The 21,346-nt window shown below is 58.3% G+C and overlaps 14 protein-coding genes across 14 annotated transcripts; 6 read left to right on the top strand and 8 right to left on the bottom strand.

Annotated features, from left to right (window-relative positions):
• Positions 1-963: 963 nt before the first annotated feature.
• Positions 964-1,876, top strand: BKA78DRAFT_333146 (short chain dehydrogenase; the record flags this gene model as incomplete). Its single annotated transcript, XM_066890055.1, has 3 exons — positions 964-1,295; positions 1,367-1,778; positions 1,826-1,876. 3 exons carry the CDS (start codon positions 964-966, stop codon positions 1,874-1,876), a joined length of 795 nt encoding a protein of 264 aa, XP_066741531.1.
• BKA78DRAFT_192394 (uncharacterized protein) lies at positions 1,615-3,401 on the bottom strand. The gene is made up of 2 exons (XM_066883613.1): positions 2,421-3,401; positions 1,615-2,355 (listed from the first exon to the last, which is right to left on the bottom strand). Exons 1-2 carry the CDS (start codon positions 3,103-3,105, stop codon positions 1,910-1,912), a joined length of 1,131 nt encoding a protein of 376 aa, XP_066741530.1. The 5' UTR covers positions 3,106-3,401; the 3' UTR covers positions 1,615-1,909.
• A 781-nt stretch (positions 3,402-4,182) lies between these two features.
• On the top strand, positions 4,183-5,461 carry BKA78DRAFT_255707 (uncharacterized protein; the record flags this gene model as incomplete). Its single annotated transcript, XM_066885023.1, has 3 exons — positions 4,183-4,218; positions 4,279-4,688; positions 4,933-5,461. 3 exons carry the CDS (start codon positions 4,183-4,185, stop codon positions 5,459-5,461), a joined length of 975 nt encoding a protein of 324 aa, XP_066741529.1.
• An 830-nt stretch (positions 5,462-6,291) lies between these two features.
• BKA78DRAFT_192330 (uncharacterized protein) lies at positions 6,292-7,006 on the bottom strand. The gene has a single exon (XM_066883611.1). The coding sequence runs from the start codon at positions 6,841-6,843 to the stop codon at positions 6,379-6,381; it is 465 nt and encodes a 154-aa protein (XP_066741528.1). The 5' UTR covers positions 6,844-7,006; the 3' UTR covers positions 6,292-6,378.
• Positions 7,007-7,900, top strand: BKA78DRAFT_192331 (uncharacterized protein). Its single transcript, XM_066883612.1, has one exon. It carries the CDS (start codon positions 7,170-7,172, stop codon positions 7,626-7,628), a length of 459 nt encoding a protein of 152 aa, XP_066741527.1. The 5' UTR covers positions 7,007-7,169; the 3' UTR covers positions 7,629-7,900.
• Positions 7,901-9,149: 1,249 nt separating this feature from the next.
• BKA78DRAFT_298550 (uncharacterized protein) lies at positions 9,150-9,773 on the bottom strand (the record flags this gene model as incomplete). Its single annotated transcript, XM_066886922.1, has 1 exon — positions 9,150-9,773. One exon carries the CDS (start codon positions 9,771-9,773, stop codon positions 9,150-9,152), a length of 624 nt encoding a protein of 207 aa, XP_066741526.1.
• Positions 9,581-10,730, bottom strand: BKA78DRAFT_192288 (uncharacterized protein). The gene has a single exon (XM_066883610.1). The coding sequence runs from the start codon at positions 10,482-10,484 to the stop codon at positions 9,825-9,827; it is 660 nt and encodes a 219-aa protein (XP_066741525.1). The 5' UTR covers positions 10,485-10,730; the 3' UTR covers positions 9,581-9,824.
• Position 10,731: 1 nt separating this feature from the next.
• Positions 10,732-11,279, bottom strand: BKA78DRAFT_192287 (uncharacterized protein). The gene has a single exon (XM_066883609.1). It carries the CDS (start codon positions 11,128-11,130, stop codon positions 10,783-10,785), a length of 348 nt encoding a protein of 115 aa, XP_066741524.1. The 5' UTR covers positions 11,131-11,279; the 3' UTR covers positions 10,732-10,782.
• Positions 11,280-13,094, bottom strand: BKA78DRAFT_192286 (putative polysaccharide synthase Cps1). The gene is made up of 4 exons (XM_066883608.1): positions 12,940-13,094; positions 12,013-12,885; positions 11,663-11,963; positions 11,280-11,590 (listed from the first exon to the last, which is right to left on the bottom strand). The coding sequence occupies exons 1-4, from the start codon at positions 12,999-13,001 to the stop codon at positions 11,429-11,431; spliced, it is 1,398 nt and encodes a 465-aa protein (XP_066741523.1). The 5' UTR covers positions 13,002-13,094; the 3' UTR covers positions 11,280-11,428.
• BKA78DRAFT_192285 (uncharacterized protein) lies at positions 13,095-13,859 on the bottom strand. The gene has a single exon (XM_066883607.1). It carries the CDS (start codon positions 13,780-13,782, stop codon positions 13,189-13,191), a length of 594 nt encoding a protein of 197 aa, XP_066741522.1. The 5' UTR covers positions 13,783-13,859; the 3' UTR covers positions 13,095-13,188.
• A 382-nt stretch (positions 13,860-14,241) lies between these two features.
• On the bottom strand, positions 14,242-15,565 carry BKA78DRAFT_375086 (uncharacterized protein; the record flags this gene model as incomplete). Its single annotated transcript, XM_066892804.1, has 2 exons — positions 14,242-15,305; positions 15,349-15,565. 2 exons carry the CDS (start codon positions 15,563-15,565, stop codon positions 14,554-14,556), a joined length of 969 nt encoding a protein of 322 aa, XP_066741521.1. The 3' UTR covers positions 14,242-14,553.
• Positions 15,479-16,451, top strand: BKA78DRAFT_192273 (uncharacterized protein). The gene is made up of 2 exons (XM_066883606.1): positions 15,479-16,306; positions 16,374-16,451. Exon 1 carries the CDS (start codon positions 15,684-15,686, stop codon positions 16,293-16,295), a length of 612 nt encoding a protein of 203 aa, XP_066741520.1. The 5' UTR covers positions 15,479-15,683; the 3' UTR covers positions 16,296-16,306; positions 16,374-16,451.
• A 696-nt stretch (positions 16,452-17,147) lies between these two features.
• On the top strand, positions 17,148-17,877 carry BKA78DRAFT_255566 (mitochondrial ATP synthase g subunit family protein; the record flags this gene model as incomplete). Its single annotated transcript, XM_066885006.1, has 3 exons — positions 17,148-17,397; positions 17,507-17,591; positions 17,643-17,877. 3 exons carry the CDS (start codon positions 17,148-17,150, stop codon positions 17,875-17,877), a joined length of 570 nt encoding a protein of 189 aa, XP_066741519.1.
• Positions 17,878-18,272: 395 nt separating this feature from the next.
• BKA78DRAFT_355719 (P-loop containing nucleoside triphosphate hydrolase protein) lies at positions 18,273-21,035 on the top strand (the record flags this gene model as incomplete). The annotated part of the gene is made up of 2 exons (XM_066891953.1): positions 18,273-20,488; positions 20,786-21,035. The coding sequence occupies 2 exons, from the start codon at positions 18,273-18,275 to the stop codon at positions 21,033-21,035; spliced, it is 2,466 nt and encodes an 821-aa protein (XP_066741518.1).
• Positions 21,036-21,346: the final 311 nt, after the last annotated feature.

The following is a 21,346-nucleotide window of genomic DNA, read 5'->3' as shown; positions in this document are numbered from 1 at the left end:
ACACAGTCCCGGAGGGCGACTTGTTGTTAAAGAGGTTTGCATGACGACATGGGCGGCTGCTGTGGGTGACGAGTTGAGATGGAGTAGTTGGTGGGCGAGGTGTAGCATCTGGTCGAAATGTGAGCAATCGCAAAGTCAGGGATAATGACCGTACAGCAAGCAATGCATCAACACCATCTCAGCCATCGTGTCCGCTCGCCTCGGGGCTGCGGCATGCCATGGCATGCACGCACGCAGTGACGCTTACGGACGCGCCGCAGGCATAGGGACAACCTCCGTTCCGCGACAGGACAAGCACAGTATCGAGATGACCCGCAGATTGCAGACAGCCACACAGCTGCATCGAGATTGCCGATGGAGAGAGAAAATAAAAATGGAAGAGACACAGAAAGAAAAAGGAATGCTTCGGGTCCGCCCGCCCACTCCCCGGCCTCTGCCTCGGTCCAGGGTCGATGCAACTAAACATTTCGAGTTGAGGTTGTGGTTCATGTCTCACAAGATGTGAAGAAGGGCACGAGCAATTTAGCGGAAAGAGGACATGATCGTGTATGTGACTACCTTGAAACGTATAAGAGTTTGTCTCGAATTGGTAAACACATGACCAGTGTCGACTCCCCGTCCTTCCCCCTTGCAGGAAAACCCCCTGACGGCAAACACCATCCAGACCCCTTTTTCTCTCTCATCCTCATACGAAGCGAAAACGTCGCCCTACCCAGCGACCGTCCCGACTCGCTCCCCGTTCGCTTTCAATTCGCCCTCTCGCCCCCCATTCCCCCGAGCCCCCACGGACCCCGTGAGGTCATCGCGGGGCTCCGCACGCGGGCGGCCCCGCGGGAGCTCTGGCCTTCCTTTTCTTTTGTAAACAGCAGCAGCGCAACAACACCACAAAAATGAATCTCAGTAATTGCTGATCCCATCCATCCATCCTCCCTCGCCGATTGCAATAGTGCATAACTAGCCTCAATGGCCTCCCCCGCCCTCCTCACGCACAAAGTCGCCGCCATCACCGGCGGCGTGACGGGCATCGGCCGCGCCATCGTGCTCGACTACCTGCGGCACGGCGCAAAGGTCGGCGTCAACCACCTGGGCGACGCCGGCTCGCAGGAGCACTTCGGCACGCTGGTGGCCGAGGCGCAGGCGGCCGGCGTACCGCAAGAAAACGTGCTGGAAGTGGTGGGCGACATTTCGCAGCCCGAGACGGCGCGGCGGCTGGTTGAGGAGACGGTGGGCAAGTTTGGGAGGTTGGATGTCTTTGTGAGCAACGCGGGCGTTTGCCGCTTTGCCGAGTTTTTGGAGTGAGTGGTGGTGTTTGATATACATGCGTCCTACATCTACATAGGTGTAGCTACTGACGGACGCAATGCAGCCTCGAAGCCGACCTCTGGCAAGCAACGCTCAACACCAACCTCAGCGGCGCCTTCTACGCCGTGCAAGCGGCGGCGCGGCAAATGGCGACGCAAACCCCGCGCGGCGGCAGCATCATCGGCATCTCGTCCATCAGCGCGCTGGTCGGCGGCGGCCAGCAGGTCCACTACACGCCGACCAAGGCGGGCGTGCTGTCGCTGATGCAGTCGGCGGCGTGCGCCCTGGGCAAGCACGGCATCCGCTGCAACGCCCTGCTGCCCGGCACCATCCGCACCCAGCTCAATGAGGCCGATTTGGCAAACGATGAAAAGAGGCGCTACACCGAGGGCCGCATTCCGCTGGGGAGGACCGGAGAGCCACGCGATTTGGCGGGCCCGGCCGTGTTTTTGGCGAGCGATTTGAGTGGCTATGTTGTGAGTTGTGTCCTTGACGGAGAGAAGTGGTGGCTGACGCGCAGCAGAACGGAGCGCAGCTCCTGGTCGACGGCGGGCTGTTTGTCAATCTGCAGTAAACTAGAATTCATCAAGACATTTCATAACCTCCACTACTTTTCCCTACTGTCGTTCGGACCAACCAGCCCATACGCTTCAACCGCCGTGCCAAACCACAGCGCATCGCTCTGCTCGTCACTTAATGCGTACGCCTCGTCAACTCCCCTTACAGCATCCACCCACGCGCGCCACGCCCGCCTCTCCCCGGGCCCGCGCACGTTGCAAACGGGCCAGTCGCTGCCAAACATGAGGCGCGGCGGGTCGGCGAAGCAGCGCATGGCGACGTCCAGCCAGGGCTTCATGCGCGCAAGCACCTGGTCGGCAGGCAATGGCGCGGACGCGTCCTGCTGCGGCATTTCGGAAAACCCGCCGGACAGCTTCATGTAGACGGCGGGGAGGGCTGCCAGGCGGTGCAGACAGGCTGACCAGCGGGCAAAGGCGTCGTGGTGGGCGGGGGTGGCGGTGGGGGGTTGCAGCATGTCGGGTTTGCAGAGGTGGTCTGGGGGTGGTTGTTAGCTCAGGGGTAGTCGGCACAGGGGTACGTGATACAAGTAAGGCACTCACTCAAAACAAACGTGACTCTGCCCCCTTCTTCCCCCTCCCCCTCCTCCCTCCTCACCCTTTCCACCATGTCCGTCACCAACTCGACCTGCCACACGCCGGCACTCCTCGCATCAACACCCACATCAAACACCCACCCCCTGCGCCCGCACTCGCGCAGATTCTCAACCCACCCCACGCTCCCCACCAGCGCCGCAAACGCCGCCTCGTCGCCAATGCCCTGGACGAGGTAGCGCCAGCCGCGCACGCGCGCCCACGCCGCAGGCCCCGCAGCACGCTGTGCAGCCGCCAGATAGGCACGGAAGGCGGCGGGCGGCGCGTCGAAGGGCGCCCAGGGGACGAGGGCCCAGAGCAGGCCTTGGGCAGTGTTGTCGGTTTCGAGTAGGGAGCGTAGCCATGCGATTTCGTCGAGGGGCCCGGCGCAGCGGGTTAGGGTAGACTTTTCGTCGTCATTGTTGTTGGTGGTTTGCGGGACAGGCGTGAGGCGCCTGTCCGTCTCGATGAAGACGGCGCCGACGACGGGGGCGGGCGATGTCGACGTGGCGGAGAGGTAGTCGGAGAGGAGGTAGGGGCGTGTGAGCGGTGCGGAGGGCGTCATCCACGTGTGGCCGTCTTCGTTTGCGGACGCGGCGGGCCAGAGGTGGATGTGAGAGTCGAGGATGCGGCGGGGTGTCGAGGTGGACGCCATGGTGGTTGTTTGTAAAATTGGGGAGATTTGGAAAAGGTAAAGGAAGACTGGTTTGAATTGATGCTGGAATTGCTGTTGGAGATATTGAATGACGGTGATGATGCGGAGTAATCAGAAATGTGGTATAAAGTTGGAAAACAGAGTCGACTCGCAACAAAAGCAACGTGATGTCAGACACGCGCAATAACCTTACCTCAACCTCCCATCAAGCATGTCTCCTCAGAACGCTTACCTATCCAATAGCCCACCGCCATCCAACTCTCAAGCAAAAGCCGCCCGCAAACCGCAACCAATTGGTGCAGCAGTCAGACGCCGTCGTCCGTCGGCAGGACAGACATGGACGGACCAGCACGTCAGTCGCCACTCGGGCCAAAGAGCCCCCGAGGCGACTCGTCCAACCGCGCTCGGGACCGACGCGTGCAAGCCGCGGGCAAAGAGTGGGGGACGTCGCTGGCGGTGGTTGGTTCGCCGTCGGTTGAGCCTCTCCCCCGCGCCGCGCTAGCTGCTCACGGACAAGGACAGCGACCCCGCGTGGGGGTGCGCGTGCGCATCGACGCAGACCGCAGTTGATGAGGGGTTCTCAACGAGAACTATGTATGTAGGCGTGTGCGGTCAAGAGTACGTACCTCTCTTTTGCTTCCTTGTTGCTCTTTGGTTCTCCTCGTCCCTTTTAAACTTTTTGCTTCTGCCGTTTCTTGCCAATCCCAAGCCTCCCCTGCCTCGTGTCTTTACTTCCTTGTCTGTCCTATAGACGGAAAAAGAAAAAAAAGGAAAAATTTGTGTCTATAACCGCATCGACGCTCTGCGAGGTAAGCTGTTGCCCGTAACTTTCTCACTCCCTACCATCGGCTGCTCGCTCGCTCGCTTTCGTCCATCACAATGGTAATCCGAGTCCGAGAACTGCCAAAAGAAAACCATCTACGCCAATCCCCTGTCGTCCCCTGGTTGAATTGAGCCGCATCAGGGTCCAAAGAGCTGAATTGAGGCTGATCCCGTTCAATGTGATAGGCAAACGTCCCACGCAAACGCACCTACCAGCAGTCGTTTGAGGAAAACAACCACGCCGAATCCGACAAGATGGTTGCTTCGCCGCCCAAGGGCATCTACGTGCCCGTAAGTCACACACACAGCACACTGACCTTGACGCCAAACTGAACCAACGCCTCCCCCCAGGTCCCCACCTTCTTCGCCGCGCCAGCCCCCGACAACGAGCACGCCGCACCGCTGGACATCGCCACGCAATCCGCACACGCCGTGTACCTGGCCAAAAACGGCATCCGGGGGCTCGTGATCCTGGGGTCGACGGGCGAGGCGGTGCACATGACCAACGAGGAGCGCTTCGCGGTGCTGTCTGGCGTGCGGGCCGAGCTGGACGCCGCGGGCTTCCCCGACTACCCAATCCTGGCAGGCACGGCGACGCAGAGCGTCGACGAGACCGTCGCCCAGCTCGTCGAGGCCAAGCGCGCCGGCGCCCAGTGGGGCATGTGTCTGGCGCCGGGCTACTTTGCTGGCGCTGTCAGTCAGTGGGGCTTGCTGCGGTGGTTTGAGCATGTCGCGGATAGGAGTCCGATTCCCATTTTGGTGTAAGTCATTCTTTTTCCCTTGGTGGTGGGTTGGTCTGGTTTGGGGTTTCCCCGGATCTGCGACTTTGTGGAGATCTGCCAGATGCTGGGGATGGACGACGACGCAGTCTTCACATGCCGCATGCGGTCTTCACATGAAGGCATGCTGCCGTCCTCAAGCGGTGAAGCAGCTCTCCGCATGAACCAAGACTGCAGGAAAACGTGGTTCAGCGGCCGGGGACGCATCTGATAACAACACCTGCAGGTACCACTACCCGGGCGTCTCCAACAACGTCGTCATCGCCGCCAGTACCATGGAGAAGCTCGCCCAACACCCCAACATCGTCGGATGCAAGCTGTCGCACGGCAACCTCGACGACTTCGCGCTCGTCGGCCTCAACCCCAACATCGACGTCGCCGGCAAATTCCGGCCGTTCACAGGTCTCGGACAAGTTCTCTTGCCCGTTCTGACGCTCAACGGCGCGGGCGCCATCGACGGACTCGCCGCCGTCTTCCCCAAGACCGTGGTGCGCATTTTCGACCTGTTTGAGAGCGACCGCATGGGAGCTCTCGACGAGATCCGCCGCCTGCAGTACACCGTCGCCAGGGGCGAGAAGCTGCTGGCAAAGTGGGGCGTCATTGGCGTCAAGGAGGCCATCAGCCGCGTGCGCGGCTACGGCGTGCGCGACGGCGGCCGCGTGCCACTGCAGGGCGGCTTCCCCGATGGCGACGCCGAGTGGGAGAATTGGAAGGGTGCCATGGCGGAGCTCGAGGCCGTTGAGAAGTCCCTGTAGATAGCGCGTAGCGTGTCGTTTTTTTTGGGACGGAGCTGATGAGCTGATGAGAGAGAGCTGAGTTGGCTAGCTGCCAGGTTGGGATGGAGGTGAGCGGTCATTTGAGATAAACACTTGCATAAGCTTGTTGATTGCGGCTCTGCTGGCTGTGGCGGGCTGGCCGGAGCATTCTCTGAGTGGAGGATCAGACTGGACAGTGTGGACGATGCATGCTGGTGGGTGACGGTCATCAAGATCACATAATGTGGCTTTCCGAATACGACGATGCCCAAAAACATGTCACGCTGGCCATCAACGAGCTGTTGATATGTCGTGGTGAACAAGTGACATGTGCCAGCGCGGCCAAGCGCGGCAAAAGACGGCGACGGCAACGCGTTCAACTCGCTTTTTGAACTGCTCGTGATGTGGCATGGTGTGATTCCGATCGTCGAGGTCGAGGTGCGTTCCCCCCGCACCGGACGAGTCGTGTTCGGGCTTGAGCGTCAAGGCTAGTCGCGGGGGCTTTGGACAAGACGACCATGACCGACGACGAGGGAGAGTGACGAACGCGAAGCCGCCAGCAGCGTTCCCGTGCGCCGTCATCAGAGTGCGAAGGTTGCGGACGGGAGGGAGCAAGGGAGCGAGGCAATCACGCTCGAGACACCGCAATCCGTGTGCGCTTGAATCATGGGCGTCGGCGCGTCGAGTCAGGCAGAAAAAGAGTGGAGTGGGACTGCTCGCTCGGCGGAACCACCGTCGTTGCTGGAGCTGAGTGCCCCCCTGCTGGCATCAATGATGATGTGGTGGTGGTGGTGGTGGACGGAGAGAAAAAAAATATGATGTGCTGCAGGCAATTGGGTCTCGCTGTTCCTGATTGTCGCCAGCGCGGTACGGGCAAGTCTTCCCACTCGTTCGTCAAGGGGCCATGTGGATGGGGGCTAGTATTGCTTGCTTACTTGCTTGCTGGGTGGGCTCCACGGATACGCCCAAAACTCCGCACTGCATATTGGCTCCTCACCACACACCCACTTTGGCTCCGCTCCATGGTATGGTCTGCGGCTCACCAACGCCCGGCAAGCTGTTGGCTGACGTCCTGCTGCTCCATATCGTAACGGGGTGCCATGAAGAATAATGACGCGCTGCTGTTGCTGGCTGCTACGCTGCGGCGCCCGCCGAAATTGCCCCCGTGTAATTCTCTGGTTGGTCGTCTGCTCGGGCATCATGATTCTGCCGTGGTTGCACGTTCCTTGACGAGCTGAAGACAAGACGAGCTCGAGGTGGTGTGGAGAGAAGTGGTGGCGGCCAAGGAAGCAACAAGAAAGACGAGACGCGCGCTTGCGCAAGCAGCTGTAAAGTGAGCGAGCGGAGAGGCCGACGGCTGGCCATGCATCATCATCATCCATCCATCCCCAGCAACGCTGCCTGGTCGCTGCTGACCCAGACGACAAGAGATGATGAGGTTACCTCTGGCAGAGACTGGAAGTGGAGCAGCTGGGGGGTCGGGGTCGCGAGTCGTATCGCGATCCATTTTATTGCTGGTGATGTTGGTTGGCCAAATTACGCAAAAACTTGACTAGCCAGCCCCAGGGCAAGATTCGTGCTCTCCTCCTCCTCCACAACAACACAGACGAACAACAACTGTCAGCACTTCAGTCTGTGCGCCCGCCGGGCGATGAGGCCATCATCCGGATGAGAGGGTCCAGCGGAAAGCACCAGCATTCGTCACGGGATGATCCCTGGACCGTCTTCAGTCTCGACTTGCAGCTCTCTCGGTCCTGCTCCAAGCTCCGTGGGGTCGTCTCGGTCCAAGTCGCCGGGGCGTCGTCAAGGTTGCCCTTTCGTAGTCTTCGAAATGCACACGGATCCCCCCGAGTTCGACGAAAGTCGTTCATCGTTTGTACTCCTCGTGATGACGATGCGAAAGTCGCGACATGACTTGCTAGGGACCTTGCTGCGGGAGCGACCGCTCGCGAATGACATACATAACAAAAAGCAAACAAAAAGCCAGCCCTCGATCGCCTGCAGGACCCTGCGCTCCGTCCGTCGTCTAGGATTCTCAGCTGCCTGCCTGTCTGCCGGCCGCCCAGCCCAGCAGGCCTCTCCGACGGGCGAACGACAAAGGGAGGAGTGGGTCGCCCGCGGCTATTGGTTATTGCCGGCCAGAGGAAGCGGGAGACGGAGGAATTGAGATGGTCTTCATATCTCTTGTTGCACGTCGTTGTTGTCCATAGATGACAGGCAGGAGAGAGGCCAATCTCTCATCAATTGACCATGACCCCAGGTCATCGTCCAGTTGCCCTTTGCACAATCACGCCGCCGCCCGTGCTTGCCGCTTCCGCTGCCTCGGACCACCTCCTCCAACGACGACGGAGGCTGGCTCTCAGGCAAGCCATGGGTCATGCCGTCGCCCGCCCGGGAGGCCGAAGCTGTGGGCTGCTCAGTGCGTCTTGACCACCTCATCCACACCAGCAGAGCGAGCAGCGAGCGCGAGAGAGAAAAAAAAGCCCCCGGCTAGCGCGGGATCCGTCGGCCGGAGCGCACGCCGCACTCGAGTACCCAGCTCCATGTCGAGTTGACGAGCCGTGGTGGTACAACGGGCGGCGTATGTACATTTTGTACAACCGTCATCCTCTCCTAACAAGAACGAGAAGAGCAGACCGGTCGTTGTGGGCGTGGAGCTGATCGAGATTCGGAACAAGGGAGGTCCCGGGCAGAGCCTCAACCTGGACGCTCAAAGCGGCGGCTTTTGGCGAACAGAGACAAGAGTCCGTATGGGGCTGCTTCCGAGGCGAAGGCGACCTTTTGCCTGCCTGCCGGAGCGTAGTAGTAAGCGAAGTAATCGGCCGACGAACGAGGCACAAACTGTGGCGCACCCTCGCACCCAGCCAGTCCTTTTGCGGGCGTCGTGTCTCCAGAGCGAGCAGACGCGAAAGACGCACACGACAGCAACGGGGCGCGGCCAACGGCGGTGCTGGTGGGCTGCATCCCGGACGAGGATGATATGGCTCGAGCTGGGGCAAACAAACTGGAGTAGTACATGGCCAGTAGACCTGTTAAGCAGCCTGGCAGGGGTGCGCTTTTTAGCGCCATCCGCACTTCTTGTCAAAGATATTTGGGCCTGCTGTATGTGGGTCTTTGCTTGCCTTAACAATGGCTTAGTGAGAGCTTTCACCAATCCTACACTGATATTTGACAGGGGGTCTCAAAGCTATACTAGATGTGGAGTGATCGACTCCATAAAAGGTGTGATTTTCCTCATCCGCACTCCGGATATCTTATACAGACCGCGGATATTTCAGGGGTTGCACGGTTGACACCGCTAGCACTATTTGGTCTAATTAGGTCTAGAGTGAGCGGGCACGGGCTTATCAGGACTCCCATCCGGACTTGCTTAACAACTCTAGTTCGGGGTTCGGCAGACCTGAAGAAGTGCTGAACCATCCACCATCATCATCGAGACCAGCCGTAGACAGGACATCCTTGCGGGATCAGAAGAGAGAACCCTTTTTTTGCTCCACCGCGCCAGTCCACGGGTCCAAGGCCGACTCGTTGCTCGCGGCGGTCATGGCGCCCGATGGGGGAAAGCCAGCCCCCCCTGCCTGGTCGATAGTGCTGGTTGGCGGATGATTGTTGAGATGCGATCAAGAAGTAGGAACCACCACCGTACGGACAATCATTTCTTGCAGTGGTTTGCCTGCTGGCGCGCGTGTCAATTGCCCTCTTGCAGCATTGGAGAGAAAGCATCCGCGTCGAGCTTCTCGTGTCTCGCTCTGTCGAGCTGCAGCGGCTTCCCGCCCCGGAAGCCTGCGTGACGAAATAATACTGGAGCCGCGAGCTGCTCGGCCGCGAAAATTTCGCCGTCTGTCCACCCGGCCGACGGGTGCGCGCCAAGGGCATACCAGGGTAGACAGGGCATCGTGCGTAGGTAGGGCAGGGAAAGACGAGGACGAACAAGGCGGTTGATACGCTGCTGCACCGGTGTTTTCTGGGCCGATGGCTGTACTCTCAACGGTCGTTCTTTTGCTCTGCATCTTTTCCAATGTCTGCGATGATGGACATGTGGTGGTTGAGGTCGAGACAAAGCGACGTTGATTTGCCCATCCGCACGGGAATAGCACTGGCACCAGCAGCGCACTGCCATCCGCGTCCCGAAAGCTCCAGTCGCAATGTCGCTCCGTCGCCGTTCGTTGGCCGGGGCGCTCGTCTCGTCTCCGCCTGCTGTCAATCCCCGGGCAATAGCGGGCGGCGGCGTTGGCGATGGCGACGATGGCGTTGGGGCATTGCTGGCACTAGTACATGTTGCTGCTCCGGATACTGGGGCGGCGGCGGCCATCTTGACTTTGTCAATTTGTTGTTGTTGTTGTTGGTTTCTCCAGCTGCATCATCACCACGAACTCTGATGTGGCTGGGCGAGAAGAGAGCACAACAAACCAACCCCACGCCCCTTGTCGGCCAACCCGGACGGGCACAGCCAAGGCCAACCGGGATGATTGGGGCAGGCGGTGCAGATCCAGCGCTGGAACGGGGATGGAGGGGCGCGACGGGACGAGCGACGAGCTAGCTGGCTGGCTGGCTGGCTGGCTGGTTGGCGCACGATGATGAATCGGAGGTTTTTTGGGGTCGCTTGCTCGCACACATCAGTCTCGCCTCCTTTCATGTCTGCCGTTGCCCCTTCTTTGCATGTTTGACAACATGAAGAACAGAGAGACATGTATCTTCCCGTAGTAGACAGACGGCGGCGCATTTCCGGGAAAAGACACCGCTGGTGGCACCATGAACTTTGCCCACCTACCTCACCCACAGGGCACGTTCCCACACGTCTCCCACCTCTCTCCAGCTCATCAATGGATGCTCGCGCCCCATCCAGATTTTCCCGTTGCGGCCTGGCGTGAAGAAAGAAGCCCCAGCCCAGCACGGGCAGACGTGTACCACAAACAACCACGGCCAACGGGTGGATAGGCGGAAACTGGAGAAAGAGAAAGAGAGAGAGAGGATCAACCCAAATTATGCGACAGCACTTGGCCGCCTTCGTCCAAGCCAGCATTATCCCGTCAGAGCCGCGCCCACCATACCCCCGTCGCGCCCGTTGCTGCTTGCCCTCCCCTCCCTGTCCAGTCGGCGCCACTGGCACAACTTTTTTTTCTGGCTGGCTGCTCTTTCGCAGTAGCTGATCGTCACATGCGCCGCACTACATGGCTTCCATGCCTGGTTGCTGGCTGCTGCCACCACGGTGACCGGCGCGCTTGCCTGCAGCAGCGCGCATCGTGTCAAAAAGCCAAAATCATGTCATCATTGCTTGCTTGCAGCGCGGTCGATTTTGTTGAAGATGTTTGGTGTTTGCATTACCTGTGAGGGGGAGGTATCTGTCTGTCTTTTTTGTACGCAGCTGCCCCAAAACCCGCCGCCGCCCGGCCAAGGCTTTTGCAAAAAGAATAATGGCCAACCATGATGATGATGATGATGATGATGACGCTGGAAAAAAGAGATGCAGCAAGAAAAGAAAAAGAAGAAAAAGTACTACTGTACACAACAACCCGCCTGTTCATCAGTGATACAAGACGAAGAGGAAATAAAAAGACTCCCAGATGCCGCACCCAACCAGTAAAAACCCTTTGTCGCTGCCGTCCTCTACGCCAATGCGGGATATCAGTATAGTAATTCAAACGACCAAAAAGACCCAGCAGCCCCATAGCTCCGAGCGCCAAACGCGATGATGAAGAGTGGTTTTTGCCTGCAGCAACAGCAAACAGCAACAACAGCAAAAAATAGGATGGCTGCAGGTGGACGGAAGGAGAGGCGAGGAGTTCGATCTCACTCGGAATCCTTCGCGCCAGCCCCGCGCAGCCAAAGAAAGGACGAAGCTGACATTATGCATGCAATGCCTCGGAACTCCACCCCCTTTTTCGTTTTGGTGGTTTGGTGTCTTTCAACATCAACGCCCTGACCCATGCAACAAGCAAATTAGGAAAAGAATTAGGAGGGGGTCGTCTATTTTGGAAGCAGCAAGGACTGATGCAAAGACTTCTTTTCGCAATCCGAATAGAGTTGTTGGGGGATGGAAGACGGTGATAGTGACGTCGAGCGGCCCTCGGGAGGCACCATGCGCATCTTGTCGTCCTTGTCGGCGGCAGGTCTGCTACCCCAGGTCGTCTGGCGGGAGAGCGGGAGGTTAGCCGCGGCGGCGCCGTGCGGGGTTGATAACAACACAATCAGGACACTTACAGCATTGAGTGTGACCAAGCCCCAAAGCTTGATCAGGCCGTGGACGTAGCCGAACATGACGACGACAGGGAGCAGGAGCACCACGTCTTCGGGGTGGCGGACGAAATGGGGCATGAGCTTGGTGCACTTGGTCAGGACGACCCAAGCGGCGAGGAGGGCGACGCCGGCGACAAAGACCGGCTGCGAAAGACGTTCGCTTTGGGCGGCAAGGTGCCAGGAGTAAAAGAGGCAGAGGTCGTATGGGAGGGCCCAGGCGGTAAGGGTGGTTTGTTGGACCGCGTATGTGCTCCAGGGCTGGCGACTAAGGGGGGTTAGCAGGGGTGGAGAGAGAGAGGGACAACAAAACGTACGACCAGGTGTGGCGCTCGACAAACATGGTCGTCAGGTTGCTGCGCCAGTTGCTGCGGACCCAGCGCAGGCATTGGCGGAGGTAGCGCGGGTTGCACTCGAGGGTGGTTTGGACCTCGGCTTCGGGGTGATATTGGACAGTGGTGTCGTAGCCGTGAGAGACCATCCAGCGAGTAATGAAGTTGTCGTCGTCGGCGTTGAGCGTGTAGCCGTTCCAGCGCTCGTTTTGGAAGCCGTGGGTAAAGTCGCCGTTTTGCAGGATGCGAGCGCGATAGGCGACGGTGCGGCCGCTGAGGCAGGGAAGCCCCCCGTCGAGCTGGGTGCAGGCCGTGATGTCGAAGTTGCGTCTGCGAATGTACATCTCGCCGAGGAATTGCCACAGGTAGGCCTTTGACAGATAGCGCAGCTCGCCGTTTCTCTTGACGCGCTGATTCGTGCCGACGCCGCCCATGTTGGGATGCTCAAAGGGCGCCAGAATCCACGGCAGCAGATTTCGCCCCCAAGTCACGTCGTCGTCGGCGAAGATGATGATCTTGGTCTTGACCTCGGGGATGGCCACGCACATCTGGCGCCGCTTGTTGGCCTGGGCCACGCTCATGATCTTGACCCTCTGCTCCGCCGCGCTGCCCATACAAGACACCATTTGATTGGCCCGCTTGACATTGGCGTCGATCGTCACCAGAATGATTTCTGCCGGCGCACAGCTCAGTATGGACCGCACTGTGGATTGCAGCTCCGGTCCGTCGCCATCAATCGACGGCAGGATGACCGTCACGTCGTCGTTGGTGTGCGTCGGCTTTTCCGGAATGGGCGTCGGCCGGTAGAGGCAGTAAAAGGCAATGGCATTGACAATGGTGCGAAGGCCTTTGAGGAGACTGGAAAAAGAAGTGTTAGTGTTTTCTTTTTCGGCAGGGTTTCTTTTTCCTCACAAGACCATGACAAACACCGTCATCCACCAATGCCGGTCGACAATGGACCACAGAGTCTCCATGACACAAACGAGGGACGGCAACGAGACGAGAGGGAGGGACCGGTGGTGCTCTTAGGGAGAGGCGAAGGGGTGGAATTGGGGGGTCAAGAGGGCGGACGTCCGACTAAATAATGCAGCCACAATCATGAAGCCCGGGGGGTGGAGAAAGGGCATGCGATATATCATTAAGAGAGCAGACCCAGAGTAGCTAATAGTGCAAGATGATGTCGAAGAATAATTGCGCATAGCCCGGGGGGCCCACAGGCGGTTCTGAGCACGTCGTGCATCGAGCCATCCCCCTAGACCGGATCGTCGTGACAAAGGTCCCGCCCGTTGGAAAATGCGAGAAATGGGCAAAGCGCGGCATGGCATTGGCATGGGATGGGGCCGGGGGGTAGGATGTGGTAATGGTGGGTGTGAGCATGGGTGGACTCCATTGACTGGCGTGTGTGTGGTGGGTGTGGGTGTGGGTGTGGGTGGCCCTGTCTACAGCTGCTGTAAGCCTGGACTCTGACTTTTTGGCGAGCACGAGCGAGCGGCGCCGGCGCAGGCGAGAGAGTCGAGTGACAAGCATGCGCTCCCTCCGATCAAGGTTTGGCCTGCCCAAGCCTGAAGCCGACTGTGCCCTTTCTGAGGAGTCGAGTGGGGAGGTTAAGAATAGGCAGGCCGGTGTGGGCGCAAGCCGCGCGGTGCGGCCGGGAGTCTGTGGTTGAGGCACGGCTGGAGGACGGATAGTCAGTTGCTCGTGCGCTCTGCGCGCGCCCTCTCTCCGGCGGCAAGACATATCCACCCAGTACTGCATATGCAACCTGTCGCTAGGGTCCTCGTCGGCTTCTTTTTTGTTGTTCAGCTCCTGTCGAAAAACTGCTGCTGCACGCCATATTAGTAGTGAACAAAAAAAAAAAAAGGAGACAAAAATTCCTTCACCCTTGCGCCGCCCGCGTCTGCGTCCTGCATGCATGTCCAGGGAATACTATTGGCAGCACCCATCTCTACAGCCAGCCCGATCCCGCATCCATGGCATGGCGTCTGCACTCTGCAATGCACACCAGCTTTTGCGCCGTCGTCCTTCCAGAATCCCTCGTCTATGCCGTGGTGTGATGATGTCGGGGTCTGGCTCGGCAATGGATGGATTTGGTCGGCTCTTCGTATGTGACTGTAAGGTAGGTCGACTTTTGATAAAAACAGTTCTTGTCAAACCAGCGGAACATGGCGAATTGCCAGGCACCAAGCCCGTCACGCCCTCGGTCCCACGTCACGCGGCTCATGCTCAACCTCTTCTATACCACCACACCACTCTACCCCCGTCAGCGCGCCATTGACGTCCGACGCCCTCTCTTGGAGCCGGCCAAATCTCGCCAAAGCAATGCTGCAGCACGTCCGTCACTCGGCATTGGGCGTGCATAATCTCCCTGCCCCCCGCTGCAGTTTTTTCCGCAAACTCATCCGCATGCATGGTTCTCCAAGAAATGATCTGCTCATGGGCTGCGGGTGGAACTGCGCTCCCCGTGCCGATGCACGGCTGTCACCTCAACCAGTTATGCACAACGACCAAACCGGAATACCCACCCCTTCACCTTGGCCTGCCCCTGTCCAGCGTGTTCGTCAGTCTGTCGACCAGTTGGGGGCTCTTTGTTGTCCCTCTTGCAGACCGCCCGCCGTTGTCGCCTATGCCGGCACTTGGGTCCCTCTTTGCGGCATTTTGCAGAACAGACACGTCGAACCAATCTCCTCGACTGTGGTCCTGCGTCTCTTCACCGCTGGACTCGGTCGTCGTTGGACAGAAACCGTTGTCCAGGGACCTAGCTGTTTCCAGGTACATAGGGCTGAGAGCCGCATAGACTTTGCTCTGTCGTGAAACCCCATGCTTTATGTTTGCTTTTTCCCGTCCCCATGTGTCGACCATCCCATCCCCCCTCCACACCTCTAATTGTAGCCTTGCTGACCTTCCAGGAAACGTTCCGGATGACGACATGCCTTCCGCGCCTCGTCCCAGCAGACGCCTGCTCGGGAATACCGACTCTCCGGAAATGCTACGAGATCGATCTGGCATATCTGCAGTTGCAGGCTGGGGCCGCCAGCCACGAACATGGATTGTTTTGGATTCTCGGGTCTGGAGCCATGCCTTCTCCTCGCCGGCGGTAGGAACAAGCACCCAGCTCTTTCCAGCACCTGCACGGGCTCGCTTTGTTCCTTGCGCCGAATCGTCTTGCCTGTCCCGGTCTGCCGCCGTTGCTGTCCAATGAAAAGAGTCCAGACGAGGCCAGGGGATAGCGGCATGGCTGACGACATAATGCCTCAATCGGGGTCTAGCGGCTCGGGGGGCTACATGGTCGTTGGCAATAGAATGCGCCGCGGAGCGTGGTACCTGGCGAATCCACGTGTTGGCCGTCCTCCTCTTGCATCAGGATCCGTGAAGAGGTACATTGAAGATGCGCGCTGCATGCTCCGCTTCGGACAAGTCTTCCCCGCTCCAGTAGACATGAGTAGCTCGGCAGAAACCCACCGTGGATCGTGATTCCAACGTCGTACCGCCATGTCAGGCCAGCAGCTGTGGTGGTTTGTATGCCCTTGTTACGCGTCATCGACAACTCGCCGTGAAGTTGTCGAGTTGTCCGGGGGCCCGGCTCTCCCGTTCCTATTTCGATTATCTGAAGAAACCAAAATTAGCACAATGACCATCTGCCTCGACCCGACCCGGAGATGACAATGTCGAGCCTTGGAGGTGCCTTAAAATGTCCCGTGCGCAGCGAGGCCAAGCACCGCGAAGGGGCGATAAGCGATTTGACCAGAGAACGATCAGGTAAAAGAGATGCAGCGGCCGTCAATCATGTTGCTGCCGCAGATGAGCGGCCGGGAGCGTCTCCGAAAAAACCGTTGACCTGCGCGAGAATGGGGTCTGCTGAAATTTTCTTTTTTCCCCCGCGAATTGTGGCAATCATGCGTCTTGCACAAAGGATCGACAGCACAACGATAGCACGCAGGCAGCGTGAGCTGGCTGATGATAATCTGCAGAGCTCACCTCGCATCCTCGGGCCGTTGAAAATCTACAATCTCTTTTCCAATATCTTGAAGGAGAAAATCTTTTGGCGCTTGCATCCTCAAGGCAACTGGGCCGACGTAGGCCTTATGACGAGCAGCTCTGGTGCGGAGAATATTTTCTTGCAGCAACCGAAATTAAGGCAAAACGGGTTTCATGTGGTCATTTCAACATCCAGTCTTGGAGTTGACGTAGGCCGCTCCTCCCTCTTTGAAACTCTTTCATCATGGGTGGCTGTCAGGACTGAGGACTCCGGCTTCTCCATCTCCGAATGACAAATGACTTCGTATGAGTAGTGACCGCTTCCGTGCCGAAATCCTCCGCTGACAATGGCATGCGCCGAGGTTGAATAGATTTTTTCTCTGGGCCACAGTCTAGAGCTCTTTGCAGCCCGCCGTGGACGACCGAAAAAGAGGGAGAAGCCCCTTGAAAGCGGCCAAATGGACACGAAGCTCCCTGCCTGTGCACGTCGCGGGCGGGAGCATCAACGGGCGGGTGATCGAAGGCATCCAGGGCGGTATGGCGCGTCAGCACGATCCTCTTCCGCTGTACCGTGCTGAAAGAGGGGCCATGGCGGCTGGCCAGAGCAATGCCAATGGCACAAGACATTATACGCGAGCATGTGCTGCAAGTGCTGCAAACTGGTTATCGAGTCTGGGGAGCCGTGGTCGACAAGGTGGGAGGCGAGCTTTGACATCTGCTTGGCTAGGGTTCAGCACTCGTCCAATGTGCACGCCCGAGATGGAGGACAATCTGCCAAAGTTCTGGCGGCATTTTCAGGCAAGATTGGCTGTTGTCCGTTGTTGGTATTTGAGCATGAATGAGGTGACGATGGATCGGCGGCGCGATCAAGTGGTGCTGGCCGCCATGTCGACACGCGTTCGCGTCGAACATGTGCGAGGAGATGAAAACGAAAATTCCAGACGTGATGCAGTTGTGAGATGGTGAGGTGGTGATGTTTTTTGGGTGGTGGTGAATTTGTTCGGGTTGTTGTAGGCCACTCACTCAGCAAGCGCCGCGGCGCCAAGAAACGAAAAGCTCAGATCTCCAACCTCACGCTCCCGACGTCCAAGCAGCACCATCTCACCCCCTCCCACCCCCCATCTCCTCTCCCCATCCCAGCCGAAATGTCTTTCGCTGCCTCCCGCGCCGTGCTGAGGCACTCTCGCTTTGCCGTGCGACGCGCCCCCTTCCGCAACGCCTCGACGACCTCCGAGGCCGCCAACGCCGCAAAGGACAAGGCTTCTCAAGCTTCCTCCAAGGCTACCGAGGCTTCCGGCGCCGCTCTCTCCAAGGCTACCGAGTATGGCTCTGCTCTGCTGCAGCGCCTGAGCGCAATGGGTGGCAGGACCGCAAAGGTCGTTGGCTTCGTCCAGTGTAAGTGCGCCCAATTTCCGTTGATTGTCGCCATTCTGCATCGATGGATTGGAGCTCATGTCGAGCCATTGGCCATCCATTCGTCGTTCAGCATCCTGACATGTAACAGCCCTCGTTCCCCCGACCGTCTACTACTCCAAGGTCGTTCTCGAGCTCGGCAAAATTGTCTTTGAGACCCGCAAGATGAGCCCTCCGTAAGCGCCATGGTCACTCCCCATCGATTCGATACTCATACAGTTCCCCAGGTCCGCCGACGTCTTCCAAAAGTACTACCAGTCCCTCCTCTCTTCGCTGAAGAACCCCAGCTCGGGCGCCGTCAAGCCCTCCAACATCCTTGGCAGGTTGAGGAACATGAGCACGGCCGAGTACACCTCGGCGGGTATCGTCGCGGCCGAGGTCGTTGGATTCTTCACCGTCGGTGAGATGATTGGCAGGATGAAGCTTGTTGGCTACAGGTCGAGCGCCCAGGCTCACCACTAGTGGAATATTAGGAGCACGGAGACGAGATGGACACTGCGGACGGGAGCCCAATGTGACAAGTAGTAGGTGGATTTTTCAACCCCAAAAGCAGTAGAGCGATGGCCATTTTAGAGACGCGACGACTGTCCCACGGGGCAGGACACTGTACCACATGCACAGATGCTGCTACTAGATTAAGTTTTTGTTTCCTTTGTACGCTAGGTAGCAGGCAATGCATTTCAATTGGATCCGACTTTGTCGGGGGACACCATGATGGAATTTTGAGGGCACGTGACACCGTTACCGCCGAGATTTTTCGCGCCGCGGAACTTCTGCGGGTGTGCTGCACCAACATTTGAACTCCACGACACTTTGGACCGTCACCACCGCCGACTTGCGCTTTGGAGGCAGCCGCCATGGATTTTCTCAAAGTCCTTTCTAGAGGCACGAGCCTATCCAAAGGCGCCGGGAAAGCCGCACAATCTCAGAAAACCCAGAAAACTCCGTCGAGCGGCGCATCATCAAACCCTCAACTTTTCGGACACGATACGACCGAAGCAAACGACAGCCAGGCCCCCAAGGCCAGTGGCAGGAAACGCAAACGCGCGCAAGCACCTCCAGCGACCACGATCGATCTTCCCCCGGAGCTCGATTTTTTCCGCGACCCCAGCCATGCGAAAAACGACAAGAAGGAAGAACTCGACGACCAAACGGCTGTTGAGGAGGGCAAGGACAATGCGGCGCGGATAGAGGAAGCAAAGGATGAGGCTCAGCCCATGGACGAAGAAGAGTGCAAGCGCATCCTGCGATCGCACAAGGTCAAGGTGACGGTGCTGGAAGATTACAACAAGGCCAAGCAGGAACAGATGGAGGCGGAAAGGAAATCGAAGAAGCGCAAAAAGTCCAAGGAATCGGTGGAGGCACCCGCAAAGAAAAAGGCAAAGGAGCAGCTGTACCCCGAGCCTTTGACGTCCTTCAAGCAGCTGCGCAGTCGCCATGGCATTTCTCGCCGGTTGGCGGAGAATATTGAAGCGCAAGGATACTCTATGCCCACCGAGGTGCAGTTGGCGAGCTTGCCTTTGCTCCTTCAAGGAACGGCACCAGAGAGCAACGGTATCGATCTGCTGACGGTTGCGCCTACGGGTAGCGGAAAGACGCTGGCTTTTCTGATTCCTCTTGTGCATTCCTTGCTGCAGCAAAAGCACGAGCGCAAGAATGACGCAAAATCGGATGGTATTCAGGCTGTCGTTTTGGCTCCGACGAAAGAGCTGGCAAGCCAGATTGTCAACGAGGGGAGGAAGATGAGTCTTAAGACGGGCATCAAAGTGTCGCTCATGCGCAAGGGCATGGAAGTGGTAAAAGAGGATGGAGAAGGAGAAGAGGCGCCAGAAAATGATGCACATGGAAGTGAAAGCGATTCAGGATCCGACGGCGAGGACACCACCAAGCCTGCCCAAAGGCGCAAGAGAGGCCAACTGGTCAAGTCCGACATTATCGTCTCAACGCCGCTTGCTCTGCTGCATGCCATCCAGCGCTCAAAAGGAAGCGTTGCGCCTCTCAAAACAGTCAAGCACTTGGTCTTGGACGAGGCTGATGTTTTGCTCGATCCCCTTTTCCGCCAACAAACCCTCGACATTTGGAACGCCATGACGAACCCCCTTCTCCGAGTCAGCCTCTGGTCTGCGACAATGGGCTCCAGTATCGAAGAGCTTGCCATATCCACGATCAACTCGCGCTGGTCTACGCTTGCGTCCGAGTCCATCCGCCCCAACCTGATCCGTCTCATTGTCGGTCTCAAGGATTCGGCCGTCCCCAACATCCACCATCAACTCACGTACGCTGCCACGGAACAAGGCAAGCTGCTGGCCGTCCGCCAACTTCTCCATCCTACAGCTCCCCGCAGCCTCGACTCGACGAACACGCCTTCCCTCCGTCCGCCGTTTCTCATCTTCACACAAACCATTCCCCGTGCGCAAGCCCTGCACTCGGAACTGCAATATGACATTCCTCCCGAAGCAGGAGGCTCTTCTCGCATCGCTGTGCTGCACTCGTCGCTATCGTCCAAGCAGCGCGACGACGTCATGACGCGCTTCCGCCGCGGCGAGGTCTGGGTGCTCATCACGACGGACCTGCTTGCGCGCGGCGTCGACTTCCGCGGCATCAACGGCGTCGTCAACTACGACGCGCCCACATCCGGCGCCGCCTACGTCCACCGCGTCGGGCGCACCGGCCGCGCCGGCCGCACCGGCGGCGTCGCCGTGACGCTGTACACCGAGGAGGACATTCCCTACATCAAGAACATCGCCAACGTGATCCGGCGCGCGGAGCAGGTGCGCGGCATTGTCGACGAGAAGGACAGCTGCGTCAAGCAGTGGCTGCTGGACGCGCTGCCCACGCCGACCAAGCGCGACAAGAAGGAGCTCAAGCGCCGCGGCGTCGAGGCGCGCCGGGCCGGCGTCGAGGGCGAGCGCACAAAGGGCAGGTGGCGCACCCAGATTAGCACGCGCAGTGGCTTTGAGAAGCGCGTGGATCGCAATCGGAGGGAGGCGGTCGAGGCGAGTAGGAAGAGGAAGAGCGAGGGGAGGCCTAGCAAGGCCGAGGAGAGCGGGAGTGAGTTTGGCGGGTTTGACGAGTAGATTGTTTTCGTTTGGGTGACATTGTGTAGATACCTTGGAATTGTCAAGTGTTTGGCACTGTCCACCTGCAGTTGATGTTCATTGTCCGCGTGATTGTACTCCACTCCAATTCTCCCAAAAATTCCAAACCTTGGACAGCGTGCAATATCACTTCGAGGGAGCGGCGGGCCTTCAAAACTACAAGACCGACCGACATGTGCGTTGTGTAGGCAAAGAGGTTGAACTGATGCGTTACAGCATCAATGATAATCACGAAAATGACAGTCCCTTGCCCCGCCTTGCTACTGGGTCAGGAAGTTGAAGCATAACCCCAACTTTTCCATGAACAATCCCTTCCGCCCCAAGCGCACCAGGCAGCCTTTTGCCGGTATGCAGTGTGACTTCTCACCCAAGGGCACCAGGAAGATTGACACGTCGCCGCCTGCTCTCGAAAGGGCGATTGCCACTGCCCGGGGACCACGCGTGGACCGCGTCTTGCCCATTCTTGCACCCCCGGTTCCGACTGGCTGGAAGGAGAAGGGCCATGGCTGCAACCCGATGTAGATTGGAATCGCCTTGAACGAGTTCAGGGGTCCGGAAGCGAAGTGGTAAAGTTTCAGTGTCGCAAACCTGCCAAGTTGTAGGAACACTGAGTCTTTTGTGTCACTGAAAGGCGTACCGGCACACGGAGTATAGCAATTGAGTTCTCTTCCTCTCAAACATTTGCCAAATGATTGACACGACCGACAAAAGGCCTCCCCTGTATGAGGAATGTAGCAGTCCATGAATGAACATGAAGTACAATGGGGTATCAAAAATGCAGACACAGGGGTATCATCCGGACGCCAGCACTTATGCCAATAAGAAATTGAAGT

Source organism: Phyllosticta capitalensis, assembly GCF_038381095.1.
Source record: "Phyllosticta capitalensis strain CBS 128856 chromosome Unknown BKA78scaffold_9, whole genome shotgun sequence".
NCBI lineage: Eukaryota > Fungi > Ascomycota > Dothideomycetes > Botryosphaeriales > Phyllostictaceae > Phyllosticta > Phyllosticta capitalensis.
This window is presented reverse-complemented; position numbering and strand designations above follow the sequence as displayed.